At 49.2% G+C, this 15,889-nt stretch overlaps 1 protein-coding gene across 2 annotated transcripts in view; it reads left to right on the top strand.

The window, feature by feature from the left end:
* DUSP22 (dual specificity phosphatase 22) overlaps nt 1-15,889 on the top strand; it is a 56,741-nt gene that overhangs the window by 16,942 nt on the left and 23,910 nt on the right. For both annotated transcript variants that reach the window (XM_011955133.1, XM_011955132.1), the window contains exon 3: nt 1,896-1,978. In XM_011955133.1, coding sequence (XP_011810523.1) covers nt 1,896-1,978 — 83 coding nt within the window. The remainder of the gene's footprint in view (nt 1-1,895; nt 1,979-15,889) is intronic.

Here is a 15,889-nt window from a genome sequence, read left to right as displayed (position 1 = left end):
CTCTGGCCTCCGCCTTTCTAACTGAGCCTCTTGGTAGTTCACAGGGTGTTAAACTTCAGAGCCACTCATGTAGAACACACACACACGTAAACGATGAAGAAGGAAAAAACCCACTTGTAATTCCGTCTCTGAGCTGGGGCTGCCTCTGTACCAGTCCCGCCATGCTCCCTGCTGTCTGTGTCTCTGCACTTTTATACGTTGGGTCTGTGTCATGTTTATGGTTCGCATTATACCCCGAGCATTTCCCCATGCCGTGAAATAGTCTCCAGACCATGATAATTAAACATTTGCCTTTCTTTGTTGTTGCTGTTTTGTTTTGTTGAAGGTGGATTCTCACTCTGTTGCCCCGGCTGGAGTTCAGTGGGGCGATCTCAGCTCACGGCAACCTCTGCCTCCTGGGTTCAAGCGATCCTCCTACTTCAGCCTCCCTAGTAGTGGGGATCACAGGTGCACACCACCATGCCCAGATAAATTTTGTAATTTTAGTAGAGACGTGATTTCGCCATGTTGGCCACAGGCTGGTCGCACACTCCTGACCTCAGGTGATCCGCCTGTCTCGGCCTCCCAAAGTTCCAGGATTATAGGTGTGAGTCACCACACCTGGCCTAAACATTTGCCTTTCAATCCATTTCTCCTGTATCATTTTGAAAAGCTTGGCCAGGCTGGGATGGGGGTGCAGAGAAGTGGACCTCCTCATTTCCTGCTGGCCCCCCGTTTTGTAGATTAGTAGAAGGGTTCCAATTCAGGGGATGACACCATTTGGTCTTCTTTTTGCAGGTAGGAACATTGGAAGGGAATATAATTTTGTTATCTTCTTAGTTTCATATGGAGATAATTTAATAGCCAACTGATAGCTGATAGACAGTTCTGTTTGAAATTTCCAGAAAGAGTTTCATTTTCTAATTGTGCTTTAAAGTGAATATAGATGATGTAAACCACAGGCCTGTCTGAATCCAGAACTGTCCATGCTTTTGACATCTGGGGAAAGAAGTAATGCGCAGAGTTAGTGGTTCTTTTGTATTTAGCTTTTTAAGAATTCTAATCATTAAGAGGTCATTGAATTTAAAAAATATATTTTAAATATGCCTAATATTATGTGTCTCATGCAGAAAGACTGACCTAAGGTCATCTCTGACAAATGCTGACTACAAAATGGTCTCGTAAATTTAGCTTCTTGATGATGTAATCCGTCATGATTACAATGTTGATTGATCTAAGTGCACTTCAAGTGCTGGATTAGCACTGTTTTTGCCTAAAAGGAAGAAGCTGAGGCAAAATTAATACAGAGAGTTTATTTGGGCCAAGCTTGAGGACTGTAGCCTGAAACACACTTTCCAGTTGCCTTGGGGAGTGCTCCGGAGAATAAAATAGAGGCTCAAGTTTTTAAAGAAAAAAAGATGAATCAGGAGAGTGGTGTTTACAAAAAATTGTTCAGCAGGAATTCTCATTGGTTTATAGAAGTAACATTGGTTAATGACTGGCTATACGATATTGAACTGTGATGTATGGCGTCTTATGGCTCCTTGGCATCAGTCTGGGGACCACATAGCAGATGGTTCGAGGTAGCCATTTAGCCAAGCGGGAGTGAGCGGAGGCTGCGGTTATATTCCAGAGGCCTTTCTGCATCTGATCATTTCAAGGGACTCTAGTTCCTCATAGAAAGTTTTTTTCTTTGTCACTCTGGGTCAAAAGTTGAGACAGTCAGAAATAAAGTTAGACAAAATATATGAAAGCAGTAGCCCGAAATTCCCTACATGTATGGTCAGTTATGAAGTTTCAGGAAAGAAATATGTAAGTCATTTTGTGGGTTTTTTTTTTTTTTTTTTCTGGCTAGACTTTAGGAGTAATTAACTTGCAAAGATATCAAAATGTCCATCCCCTTTCTTCTCTGACAGATGCCAGGGATGCGGAACAGTTGAGCAAGAACAAGGTGACACATATTCTGTCCGTCCACGATAGTGCCAGGCCTATGCTGGAGGTAAGAGGGCACGGGGGGCGTGTGTGTGGGGGCGTGTGTGGGCGTCTCCATTTGTATTCCGTGGGAGTGCGTATGAGGTCCGTGAAGGCAGCCACGTTCTCCCCGTGCGAACGTGCTCCTGTGGTCTCTGACGGTGTTCCCGTTGTGCTCAGGCCGTAGTTATGTCAGCGCGCTGTCTGCGGCGTGGCGCGAGGGCGTGTGCTTTTTCTGATCACACTCCTGCTGCATTGCCACTTTGGCTTTCTTGGCTAAATGCCTAGGAATAAGCTGATGCTGCATTTCCCGCTGGACCTTAAGGACATTTAAAGCCCATTTTCATTCCTTTCAGAGTTATCTCTGGTTTTAAAATCCAAAACACTTCAGCCTGCTCATTTCCTGATTTTGTCCCAGTTAAGCTCAAATAGCCACCATTGGCATCCAGGGGTAGAAGAAAACAGAAGGTAAATTGTGCCTGGAGGTTTCCCAGGGCCGCTGTAACCTGGAGACGTTTGCGTAGAAGCTGTTGTGTTTCAGGTGTTCAGGGTAAACAGGGTGTGTCTGCTTGTGCACTAATTCCAAAAACATCTTTAAATTTACCCTAATGGACGGTTTGAGCTGTTGGCTAGAGGTAAAATCTATTTATGTTTGTTGGCCTTGACAGAGCCCAAGTTACCTCCTTTTAGAAAATAATGCTGTGTGGTTGCGACGTGTGTGTGTTTTTCTATTTTAGGGTGGGGTGTTGGAAAGGGAGGGGTGACTTGTTCTGAAAGAAAGAATCCTGGTTCAGGCTGTTTTCATTTAAATTTATATTAGGCAAGAGTAGGTAATGTTTTTTAATTGTATCTATTCTCTTTAGCCATAAGGGCTGCCAGATTTTAGTTAGTATAAAGCAAGCTAAAACTGGTGAGAATGTAGAATAACAAATGATTCTACTAAACGTTGTAGTACCAGAGAATCATAGCTGGTGAACAAACCTCAATTAATTTCTCCAGATCGCCGAGCTCCTCCTTCCTTGTATTGTTTGCTCATAAATTTTTTTGGTAAGGTGCCGTAATTTGTGTTCCAGCATGATTTTATTGGAAATAACAACAACAACAACAAACATTTTTTGGAGCCTAACAGTTCCTTTGAAAATAGCCACTCCATTTTTTAATCTGTCAACAATAGTTTGTTTTTAAAATACAGCCAAGCTATGGCCAAGATGGTAAGTTAAACTGCAAACTGGTCATGATTGACTTCCTCTTAAATCACAAGATGAGGCTTGAGGTTTCCTTTATTTTAATAAATTGCAGAGATGCCCTCTCCACCCTCAGCCCCAGGCCTGCCTCCTGCTTTATACTCCATTTAATGGAACACACTGTCGTGTGTGCACATGACCCTTCAATCTGCTCCCATTGTGACCTCTGTGTGGACAGGAGATCTGCCAGTGTTAGAAATCAGAGCTGCAGCCCTTGTCACTCGGGAAGCCACAGGCTAGCGAGTGAAGCAGGTGGGGTTGTAACTCAGGTATGAAGAGCCCACTGATTGTGTAAAACCTCAGAGCTGCGGGCAAACTGTGTTCCCAGCACAGCACACTACAGATGCTTTTTTATTCCCTCTGTAGCTCAGTCTATAAGGACAAATTCTGCCATTAAAAAGAGGGAGAAGTCTGCCCTTTTTCTTCACTGGGATGGCTTTTACTTGGAGACATCCTGTTGTAGTCTCGGGGTGCTATTATTATCTTAGCTTCATAATGAGTACTTCCGTGTGATTTTGTGTTTATTAAGTGTTATACCACTGTTTTGTAGCATAATATGTAGTTTCGTATTGCCCCTCTTAGCATTTTATTAATCTTTAAGTTCGCAAGTAATGCATGATCTATTCTTATTTTAAAAATTAAAACAACAGCCTCTGATTGCACAGCGGGGAAAAGTGAGGCACCAAAGTTATCGAATTGGTGGTGCCCACATTAAATTACACTCCTAGAAGTTTCAAATCTTTGTTTAGCTGTCTGCCTGGGGCATAAAGGCGGTCTTCTGTCTTGAGTTTCAAATCCAGACCAGAAGCTGTGCCCTCACGCAGCCTGAGATGAGTCAGGGAAATGATGGGTCTGCAGTCGGTGGGGAATTAATGGACGGGTGTGATGCCTCGGCAGCTCCATGTTCTGCCGGCCCTGATCCTGGGAGAGAAATGGGGCAGGGATGAAGCTGAGCGGGGAGACTGTGCGGGGTCAAGCAAATGCAGTGCGCTGACCCCCGGTTGGTGAGAGCCCCTACGTGAGGGTGAAGGGATAAGTGGCGGCGAGGAGAGAGCTGGGTCTCCTCTCTTTTCTGAGATCTCCAAAACCACACGTATTTATTGAATGGCCGCTAGCTTCTCTGGGCAGCCCCGGGCTGGGGCTTGGTGGGAAGTGGGAGGGTAGCTCCTGTCTGAAATGGAAGGGTTTTGGTCTTACTACGTCCGTGCAGGTGTCCCGCGAGCCCTGCTGCTGTGAAGCCGTGTGCTGGGCACTACGCTGTGGATACTTCTGTGGCTCATTTCCAACGAACATCTCAGTGCGTTTAAAGCTCTGGGGTACTTAGCATCCATTACAAAGGGCTTTTTTCTCGAAGAGTTTCTGCTCTAGTTCTACCTTTATTGTGATGGAGACTACGTGAGAGAGGGTATTCATATTGTTGGATGTTGTCATGCAAGTTGAGAAAACTTAGCACACTTTATTGCGCTCTGGAAGGTTCCTGGTCGTGTAGTCAGAATAAAGGCTTGAGAGCCCTGTTGTGCAGACATGTATCAGCCTTTGTGAGCCGGGAAGCATTGTATGTGCTTGCTTATGTGATGCGCCTCCTACTGAGACCCCCATGGAATATTTCCTGTGAAATCCAGGGGATCCAAATAAGGAGGCCGCCATGGGAGCCTCCGGGGTGAGCACTGGTCCGGAGGGTTGCTTGTGCAGCAGCTGGGCCGAGGCACCTGGGTGGGAGGGGAGGGTACCACTCTGGGCTTGTTGCTGGCTGAGGCTGCCTTTGTACAGACTGCTGCCTTTCAATCCTGGTTTACTTGGTTTGTTGTGAGAACCTGCCATAGGCAGAATGGAAGGTTGTACAGTTTTTGAGCCTGTTCCATCCTCTCTGGAGGTAATGATCTGTAACCTGTCACAACTCCCGACCAACGACTGTGCTATGAAATGCACCTGCTACGAGAGATCTGATGAAGACAGTTTTAGTCCTTATGCACTTACTGAGTTTACTTAGGAAGGAACTGAGGAACTTGTGCCTTGGTTGCTTTTGGTTGGATTGGATCGGACTCCATTATTTGGGTAATTTGTTGGGGATTGGGGTTTCCCAAAATAGCATTCACAGCATCTTGTACTCTCCTACAGCCTGGCTGGAAAAATAACATGGAAGGTCTGTTCTCAGGCCTTCAGAGTGGCTGTGCCTTGCCTGTGGTCGGGGAGCGGCTGGATGGTCTCTGATGCGTCTTGGGTGGATGAGACAAGGTGTGTTTATCCACTGGACCATGAGGGATGAGGTGGTCAGCCAAGGGAAAAAGGCCTGTGTCTCCACCTACTACCTCTTCAGAAGAGTGGCTGAGGAGTAGACCTTCCAGAACGGAGATCGTAGAAACGTAATAGAAACCTGGGGACTTCTAGGCTTTCTAGTCCACCCTAAAGTCACATCTGAGATTCTGAGCAGCTCTGGCCCATTTCTGTGCCCCACCGCTGTCTGTCTGAGGCAGAAGTCCCAGCTAAGCAGGGTCTAGAGATCAGCAAGCCCAGCTCCGTCGCCGGGTGGACAGAAACCGGACGACGGGAGACGTGAAAGGGCTTGCCTGGGATTCACTCCCACGGCCGTCTGGGTCGCCTGATGGAAGCTGGGACTCCTGGTTCAGACCGGGGTTTCCCAGCATGCCTCGCTGCCCCCGTTCCCTCCTGGCGCGACGGATGTTTCCGGTATCCTCGGTGGTATTGGTAGATCTTTCCAGATCACCTTCGAAAAAGGTTGTGCGATCTGTGCTTGTACTAGCAACGGATGAAAGTGCCTTCCCCCCACGCCATCACCAGCGCAGAGCTTTGCTCTTCTGTACTTCTAATTAGCAAGATTTTTGCTGTTATTTGCTGTAAATACCCTCTTCACACATCCCGTCCCTTTCCAGATAGTTCTTCCCTTTGAAGACAAAGGGTTACTGATTTATTCATTTCTTGAGCTCCTGCCACGTTCCAGGCCTTGGGACGGGTACTGTGGGTAACAGAAATGAGTTCATCCCAAGATCTTCCTTGGCAGAGCCTTTAGTGTTTGCACAAGATATGCATTGTAGATGCTTTATAAACATTAATGACCATGAGAGAAGAGCTGTAGCTTGGAGCAGTAACAGAGCCTGTGGAAGCCCAGAGAATGAGGTCCCTCTTCTGCCGTTGAATCTGGAGACATTTGACTGGGCCTTTGGCGATGCCTAGGAATTCAGAAAATGTGATCCCTGGTATTCTGGCTGGTGGAGAATGCCAGGACGTGACTTCCTCCGAGAACTCTGAGTCCAGCAAGGTGGGTGGTGTTATTTTGGTGCCTCTATGGCTTACCCAGGCTGGGTGACTTCTCACATCATCTGTCAGCAAGTGGCAGGGCCAGGGCTGGAACCGAGGCCTTCTCACTACAGAGGCAAGGGTTTTGCAGCCAGCCGTAGCCCCTCAGGAGTACGCTTTTGGTATCAAAACTTTGGAGCACATGATGCTGGTAAAATGGCGGAAAATCATTGCCACATGTATTAATTTCAGTAGAAAGTAAGCCCAGACCTGTTTAAGAGGAAAACACAAAATCCTCCTTCACCTGTGTCCATGTTCGGACTTTGTCAGGGAGTTGCTTGTGTCTGCTCAGAAGTGTTTCCTTATTCGTGGGGCTGGGTGGGGGCAGCATCTTCAGTGTCTGCTGATGGCTCCAGGTTTGAGGGTTGGTGAAAACTCCGGTTGCAAAGACAGTGATTTTTCAAATCAGAAACCCGATATTGTTTGTAGTTGCTGAGAAAATAATATTGAGCAATGAAAGGTTTCTCCCTTCCCCTGAAAAAAAGAAACAGAACTCTTTCTAATGTAGAAATTTCGTGTTTCATTTTTCATTTTGTGTATTTAACCAGAGCACCTGCAGGAAACAAAACTATTTCTCACTATTAACAAAAAAAAGTTCTAAGAAATATTATCACGCCTTCACTAGGCTTCTAACATGGAGAACTTTACCTTTTTAAAAATAACACATATTGTAAGATTATAGTGTAGGATCAGGTAGAGAAAAAATGATTTATACTCATCTGTGAAGACCAGGGTATTGTTTGTGTACCAGGTAGATTTTATGAGCTAGAGTTCAGCTTGGATATTTTCTGTTTTCAGTGTGAACCATTTATGGTATTTTTAAAAGAATGCGATGTTTTCATATGCAGACATTTATTCTTGGTGATTCTATTTATGTTTCTTTTAACACTGAAGACATTTTTTGAAGTGTTGGTGCCAGGACTTCAATTGTGTTAGTTGGTGGTTGGCTTCTGCCTCTGGTTGTTATCTGTATGCCTGTACTTCTGTCTTTATTTACCTGCTTACTGATGAGCAAACTCCCCAAGGTGAGGTGCCCAGTCCGCTGGGATGGCCCCATCCTCTTTCCCTGGGTTACGAGGGCTCCTGGAGGGACCCTGGTTTCCTGCCACATGTTCCTCTTGCTGATCCACCCCATTTGTCTTGAACAGAAGTTTTGTTGGCTCCCCAAATGTAAAGCAAGCCAGAAGCAAGATAATAAAGGGTGTTTAAAGCTGAAGAAGGCATGTGTGTATTCTCTTTCGTCTCTTCCCACCCTCTCTTGCCCACATGAATTCTCCCTCCCTCCGAGCTCAGCCCTAGCTCTCCTTCCTCCAAAAGGGACACCGTCAGGGTCCTCCGAACTCAGGACTTCAGCCCCGTTTCTGTAATATCTTCAGTTTGTACTCTCAGTTGGGTCGTGAGTTATGTGTGCACTGTCACTACTTCTGTAGGGTATTAAGCATGCATTTAACCTGTGCTTGATGACGTAAGTGTTCATGGCCCACATCGGGCTCCTGGGCTGGCCTGCAAGCCCACACAGGCAGCGCCGTGCTGGGGTTTCTCTGGTCCTTAGAGCACTCAGCGTGGATCCAGCACACAGGGGCCCCTCTGCAGACCTCTGCTAATGAGAGGCGAGATATGCACCTTTTTAGCCCCATTCCAAAGTGAGAAATCATGTCTTGTTGTGTCTTTGGTCACTTGTGGCTCGTTAGGGTAGGAAAGTAGAGTTGGGTCAAGAATGATTTCTTTATCACGAGCAATTTGTGAAGCGAGAAGATCGGTTAGTCCAGTGCAGCCTGGCTTCTCTGGGCTGTCTGTGTAGTTCCTCCTTTCTCTGGTCAGCAGCGGTGCCTGTGGATGCCCTGCTCTACAGAGCTGCTGTGGCCTCTGGTTCGGAATGATCCTTTCCTAAGTTACTAACAACCAATAATCCCCTGCACAGCTCCTGTGACTTTCTCACTGATCTCTAGAGAGCTACCTTTGGTTGGCATTAAAAGCTTCGCTCTGCAAGGAGGACCATGCATCCACGACACAGACAGTGACAGTCAGTTAAAGGTGGCTTTGCCATGGTCAAGCCCCATGCCAGGGTGGGGACACAGCTTGTGGAAACGCTGTCACAGACTTCGCAGAGCTAATCATCATTAGGAAAAGCTGAGAGGACATTCAGGGCACAGGGACTTGTGTTCTGGTTGTCAAGGGAGAGCCTCATTGCTTGTGGCCCTCCTCCAGCCGCTGAGGCTGCCATGCAGGCCATCACCTCCAGCCCCACCTTTCACCAGGTGACCACAGCAGGCCTCAGCTCTCAGGACCCCAAGGCCTTTCCTGTCCAGAACTGCAAGTCACAGAAGCTGTGGGTTGCACTTCTCCAGGCACAAGGAGGATAACGCCCCAAAGCCACACATCTCACACACACAGATGAGTGCAGACGTTCAGGTGTGCAGCCATTCATGGCAGCCCTGTTGGTAATGGCAACAGATTGGAGCCAACCCCCATATTCGGCAGGAGGGGAGTGGTCAGTGATGGTTCGTCCCTTTTCAGGAATACTTGGCAGCAATTCAACAAGAAAAGGAAGCCGTCTGTGTGTTCACAGGGTTCAGTCCACTGTTAAGAAAAAGAAGCAAGTTATAGGATGATACCCATAATATAAACACATCTATGTAAAATTTAAAGTCTCTGGCGTATTTCTGTATTACATTTATATGCATGATGATGCACAGATAAGGGTTGGAAAGGACCATGCCAGACTCCTCAAACTGGTTATTTCCTAGAGAACTAGAATGGGAAGGGAGGGAGGGACGGATGGTTTCCACTTTTTCCTCTATTTAAAAAAGAAAAAAATTATTGAATTTATTTGTCACAGTAAGATCATGTCCAAGTATCCATTTGAGTGAAGAGAGGGAGAGAGAGAAGGGAAGGGCGTCTGTGGGCCATGCTCTGTGTGTCTGGTAGTGACAGGTAGATTTTATTTGAATGTTCAGGCCTGACTGGAAGGCAGTCTGTGTTTGGCTCCATCCTGCTGTCCATGGCCAATTGGTCCAAAGCAAGTATGTCATCCACTTCATTTCAGTCATCTTAATCTTCAAAGGGAGAAGATGGCCCAAGACCCTTCTTTAATGGTATAGACTTTATTTCCTGTGTGCTCTATTTCTACCTGATTGATTGGACACAAAATGAATCTCTGCCCCTTTTCAGGACTCACAGATCCCCGGGGGACACAGCTCGAAGCGCTGGGCAAGATTTCCTATTCACGTTGGCCATGGTTTCCAGCGTGGGTGAATTCAGCTATGTCACCGAAAAACACTGTGGGTGTCAAGTTGCTAGAAAGGTCCAGGTCTTTTGAAAACCAGTTGCTGTTTGACCTGGAATGGTTTTCAGATTGACACTTGTTTCCAGCACACCTCAGTTGTTTTCACCTCTCTAGGAAAACCTCTTTGAAGCCGCCCAGAATCAGTGGTACTTGCTGTACCAAAAGCTACAGCAGCTTTCATGTGTTGAGGCAAATTTGTTTGAAGCCAACCCCAGATTTAAATAGATATGACTCAAATAGAAATGATTATAGCAGGGATCGAAAACTGTCTAGTAATCGCTCTTTCTTGAAGCAAGCTGCATCTAGGTTTCTTGTGTGGCAGTCAGGTGTGTGAGAGCGGCCCCTCCAGGCGGAGGACCTGCTGGTCCTGCTGCCACAGACTCACTTGCAAATGGAGCCCTAGAACCCTGCATGGCTGGACTCAGAGGGCTTGAGATCTTCCGGTACTTAACTGAGTCTAGGGAGGAAACGGTTTTTTAAATTTCTAAATCAAAGAGCTCTTTTGGCCTGGCTTCCTAGAGGTACCCCGTCCTTCAGCTGGGGAACCGTCTCTCTCGGGCTCATCCTCACTGACCAGCCTCTCCCTACAGCTGAAGACTTTTGCAGAACACTCTTTCTAGATTTTGCCTTCGTGTTAAGTCCCGGTGTCAACATTTCCTCCTGACTGCTCTGCTTGAGCAATCACCTGGCACAGGTGTGTGGAGGACGGCGTTCTTGGAGCGGGTTTCCTGGTTTGCATCTCACCCTGTCCACGGTGGGGAATGTGTGAGGGGCAAGATCTGCCAGGATCTCCAAATCCAGGTTCTGGGAGAAGCGTGTAGCGCGTGGGCTCCTCCACGTTCCAACTGAGTGTAGTGTGCGTAGACGCCACTGCAGCCAGGTTGCCTTTGGGTGCCAAAGTGCCTATCATAGATGGCACGGGCTCTGCCAGTCCACGCATGGGCTGCATGGCCACGGGCTGGGAGATTTGGGGAAGCCTTTGTCACGAGAGGGGTGTTGAGGCAGCCTCGCAGGACTAGTGTGGTTTGACTCAGTGGGGAGGGCGGGTGAGGGGCATGTCTTCTGTAGGGTCAGTGCTTCAGGGCAGGTCGGGGACGGGGAGGGGAGCCCCGCCTGGCGATAGTGGTGACAGTGGCCAGCACGGCTGAGGGTGGTGCTGTAGGTTCAGTGCTTCAGGGCAGGTCGGGGATGGGAGAGGAGCCCCGCCTGGCGATAGTGGTGACAGTGGCCAGCACGGCTGAGGGTGGTGCTATCTTCAGTTCTCCTTTCGGCTGCGTTGGAAGTTGTTATCCCTTCAGACTCAGCAAACGTTTATTGAGCGCCTACCTCATAGCAGGGACTGGGAATAAAATGCAGAGAGAAGCGGAATGTGTCCCAGCATTAAGGAGAGACAGGCGTGTAGATCCTTAAACATGCATACCAGAAGCGAGGGCCCTGGGAAGCCAGGAGAGGCAGCTGACACTGCAGGCAGACAGCAAGGCTCCGACAAAGGTGAAAATTTGGTCCTAAATGATAACAGAGGTTTGCTAGGCAGTGATGGAGATGACAGTTGAGTTGGAGGTGGGATTCTGGGTAGAGAAAGCAGTACATGCAGAGGCACAGCGCACACTGAGGGATGGGGCATGCAAGGAGAAGGTGTGTCCTGGCACTCTTGAGAGCTCACCAGCGTGGCCAGACTGGAAAAGCAGGCTCAGAGCAGATTAGCAAAGACATTGTTAAGCTGTGGGGTCTGCACTTCATCTTGCAGTAAGCAGAGACCCAGCAAAGATTCATGAATAAAGCCAGGTGACACATTCAGAGTTCTTTTGCAGGATGTTGCCTCGAGGATGGAGTGGAGTGAGGGAGGTGGGTACCCCAGAGACCCTCAAAAGCTCTTGAAGTAATCCTCGTTAGCAGTGATGAAGGTCTGAACTGGGATGCTGGAGACTGGATTTTTTTTAGAAGTGAAAGGATCAGATTTGATCTGAAAATCTTCCATAAAGTGACATAACAAGGTTGAAAATGAAAGAAGGGTAAAGATTCTCTGGCAAGAGTCAAGCAAAAGGAAGATGGCGTAGCGATAGTTTTTATGAGATGAAATGGAATCGAAAGCAAAAGAAAAATTAATAATAATTAGGGTAAAGAGGGAAACTACATAAATAAAGGAACAATCCATTAAGAAGTTACAACAGCCAGAAACTCAGGCACCTCATCAGACATCTTCAGAATACAGACAGAAAGTCATTTCTCAGGCTGGGGAGTCAGGGACGCCTGAGAGTGCAGCCAGTGAGGCCGTAAGTACCCACGGCTCAGCCCCCCGGGGATGTGAGTGCTCCAGGAAGCAGAGCCAGGTGGAAGGAAGGGACCAAGCTCAGCCATGGGTGGGATGTTCGTGTGATATTCATCAGTGGATAGAAATACAGGTCCAGGGCTCAGGAGAGAGGTCTAGGCTGGACTTGAAGATCTGAGCATCACAGTGTCACAGTGGATGCACGTAGGAAGCTAAGCCCTCGCTCTTGAATAAAACCACGCAAGGAAATGCTAGGGCAGTGTGACCGGGGATTGACGGTGGGGCCATCCTCCAGCACCTTGGTTTTATGGGGTGGTATGTGATGGACTTCACGGCCTGTGAACACATGACCTGGTGGGACAGACACCTCTTTGTTCTCCTGTAACCCGCCGTGTGGGTTCTACGTAGTCTCAGCTCTTCTGAGTACAGTCCTTGGGGTCCCCTGCAGGGGTGCCTCGGGGCACTGTGGCCCCGATGTGGAGTTTGTGTTTTGCTTCCCCCAAGCTGAGATGCTGCAGCTTCTCATTCACAGACCCCAACCCAAGACGACCCTCGTGTTTGGCTGTTTTAGGTGCTGTGGACACTGGAAAGAGGAGGCTAGGTGACATGAATAGTAAGTCTGGGATGCTTTCAGAGGAGATGCAATTCCGTAAGGAGTTTGAAAGAGAAGACAGGTTCAGTTTGGTAGAAACAACCAAGGGGAATGTCCACGGAGAGCATCCGCGGAGGGAAAGGTGCGTCTGGTTCTGGGTCAGGACAGCACTGTGTGTGTGGCTGGCAGAAAGCTTGAGCTTCGTGGCGGTGGTGGTGATGGAAGCGGACACCTACTCCAGGGAGATTCCGTGGGTTGTGGCTGCTTGGTGGGGGGGCCTTCGAGTCTGCAGTCCGAAGTGTAAATGGGAAGTTAACGGGGGTTGGCTAAGACCCAGCGCCGGGTTCAAGGGCTCTCTGAGCACCACTGTTGTTTTTAGCCATAGGAAAATATGCCCTAGTTTACCAAAGACTGGTTTAAGCAAATCTGCTGTTTTCAGGTGCCCTGAATAATCACTGCCTGCCAGGCAATGCAGGTGGACCTTGCGTCTGCCCACACCTGCAAGGGAAGTGATCCAGCCTTATTTTAAAGCTCTGAGAGTGAAGCAATAGCACCTAGCTAGTTTCATCACCTTATTACAGGCTGTGAACAAGTGCTGTCCATGCTTTTAAAAATGTGTTCCCCTTGGTGTGGCCAGACTACCTGGGGTGTTTTAAAGACGCGTGTGTGTGTGTGTGCGCGTGTTGGGGTGGACGGTATCAAACCCTAGGTTTGAACTGAAATATTATTTCTCTCCTTTCAGTTATCACCACAACTACTGCCGGCGTCAAGTTTCAGCATTCGTCACTGGGCAGGGGCATCACCTGCTAGCTCTGGCCTTGGTTTCCCATGGGAAAGCGAATGAAATGCATGGTGAAGGTTCTGGGCATGGGATGGAGTAGGTGCCTCTGAAATCTGAGTTAGAGCCTCTTTCTCTTGAGGTCCAACTTCTCGTTCTCAGATTTTTCCCCGGCTTGTGGAGGTTAATCCACAAGCCCTTGGCTCCTTCCGTGAGAGGTGCAGCCACTGTGAGCGCAAGGAGAGGACGCGGGGGAAGTGGCTCGTAGGGCGTCCCTTTGCCATCTTAGGGTGGCTGCAAAGGCACAGACTTCGCTGTCAGTTTGTAACTCTGGGGTGAACAGAGCAGAGCTCAGACCTTGGCTTGAGACTCCTACTCTTGGAAATTATTCCTAAGCAGAGTAGTTCAAGGATCATTTCAGCTGTACTGACCTGGGAGGAGGCAGAGCCTCGCCAGGGTAGAATAGGTACAAATCAAATATGTCTAGTTTATGAAATACCTCGTTCCGGGAGATCAGCCCCGCAGCACCCAAATGGAAAGCAGTTCGAAGTCTCCTCTGAATGCTTGTCAGTGAGAGTAGATCTAGGCTGCAGTTAAATTGCATTATGGAATGGCTCCACCTATGCCCTGAAGAAAAAAAGATCTCATAGCTAGCAAAGGAGGGTGACGTTTCCAAGTGTGCCTGGTTTTTGCTTTCTGGTTTTTAAAACTGTCCTTTAAGCTGAGGGTTCCTGCCTTTTCTGACGAACCCTCTGCAGCTGCCCCTACGTCGGCAGGGGGCTTCCAGCCGCGTGGCTGCCCCGGTGAGTGTCCTCTGGCCTCCTTGGTGGCCGGGGCACTCTCTTCCCCGTACTTCCACATGTGGGCTCTGACCGAGGTGACCTAGGGCCTCCTTCTGTGCCGTGGTGCAAGAGGATGCAGCTGTCAAATAAAAATTGCCCGTCAGACTGGTAGCAATGGCAGGCATGGAGAGGCGTGGAGAAGCGCCGCCCCTTCCTGGGGAGGCCGGGGAGCAGTGACCTGCTGGTCCTTACCCAGAGCGAGGAAGACGCCCTCCCACCCACACCTGCTGCGTGAACGTCAGGCAGTGAGTGCTGCCGACGCAGGAATGCAGCTCGTCTCTCAGATCCACTCACTCCATAACAGAGGGTGTCCCTCCCAGTGTGGAGGAGAAACAGAAGAGCTGCTGTTCTCACTTCTCTCCCCTCTCCCCTCTCCCAACCCGCGGACATTCTTTCTGCCCTGAGCTCCCGTGGCCCTCACCACGTCCAACCTCTGCACGTCTTGAGCCTCAGCCCTGCCCGTGCGGAACTGGCCAGCCCTGGAGGGCAGCACCCTGCTCTGGGCCAGCGTTTGCCTCTTTTTCGAAACAGCTTCTAGAGTGTCATCCCAGAGGGAGGACGTGGTGTTCAGCCAGAGGGTTCGTCTGGGCTGTTCAAAAAGGACTTGTTAAATGCTGCACATGGTGTCCGAGCCTGAAGACAAGCGGCAGCCTGCAAAGCCGGTAACCCATCTGCAGCTGATGGACCCAGTCCGTCACCGGCGAGGGCTCCAAGAGCTCGCTGGCTTAGCCAGCTGCAAAGCAGGCACCGTGTTCCCAGCAGTGCTCTGCGCCTCCCTGAGGAGGGAGCTGTGTTTAAGGCAGGCCGCTGCGTCCTGCCGGGAGGGGAGGCTGGCTCGGGAGGTCGGTACAGGAGGCAGCTTGAAGAGCAGTGTGGCCCTCTCCCTGCTGGTGCCTGGAGAGCCGCCTGCCCTGGGCTTCTGCATCCTGGCGCGTGCAGTGCTGTATCTGCTGGTGACTATGCAGATGGGATTGCCCTTGAGGGAGAGTCGCTGGCGACAGTCCTGTCAGCTACCGTTTATTGAGCACCTACTGTGTTCTGGCACTGCACTCAGTATTTTTCACATGTCACATTGACTTTCCTTGCGTCAAGTCCTGTGTTCAAGGGAAATCCTTCTGTCCCTCTCTGCATTAGGGGAGAACTGAGCTCAACTGCCAATTAAGAATGTTGCAGTTCTAAGAAGGTAGTGTGCTGTAGCAGATGTCATTTAAATGTCAAAGACAAATGGGACGTGCAAAACAAGCTGCCAGCCATGAGAGTGACTCGTGCAATGGGACTGTCTAGACCAGGGCTTGGCACGCTATGTCTGTCAAGGCCCAGGTAGTATCTGGGGCTTTGGGGACTTCAGCTGCAGCTACTCTACCCTCCACCACGAGGTGCGGAGCCACAGACAGTAACGTAAATCGGCGGGCACAGCTCTGCCCCCGTGAACGTGGGCCCTAGTTCACCCACCCTGAGCTTTGCTGTTGGGCAGCAGGAGAATTACTGAGAGGAAACAAAGAGCTTCCGGGAGCCCAGCCAGGTCTGAAGCTTGGGGCTGGGTAGCCCCCAGTTTAATGCAGCCCCCGAAATGCCCAGCATCTTTGCCTTGTCTTTGCCTGTCGTGGTTTTCC

This window comes from Colobus angolensis, unplaced genomic scaffold (genome assembly GCF_000951035.1).
Source record: "Colobus angolensis palliatus isolate OR3802 unplaced genomic scaffold, Cang.pa_1.0 Scaffold396, whole genome shotgun sequence".
NCBI lineage: Eukaryota > Metazoa > Chordata > Mammalia > Primates > Cercopithecidae > Colobus > Colobus angolensis.
The sequence above is the reverse complement of the archived record's forward strand: the minus strand, read 5'-3'. Positions and strand labels throughout refer to the sequence as shown.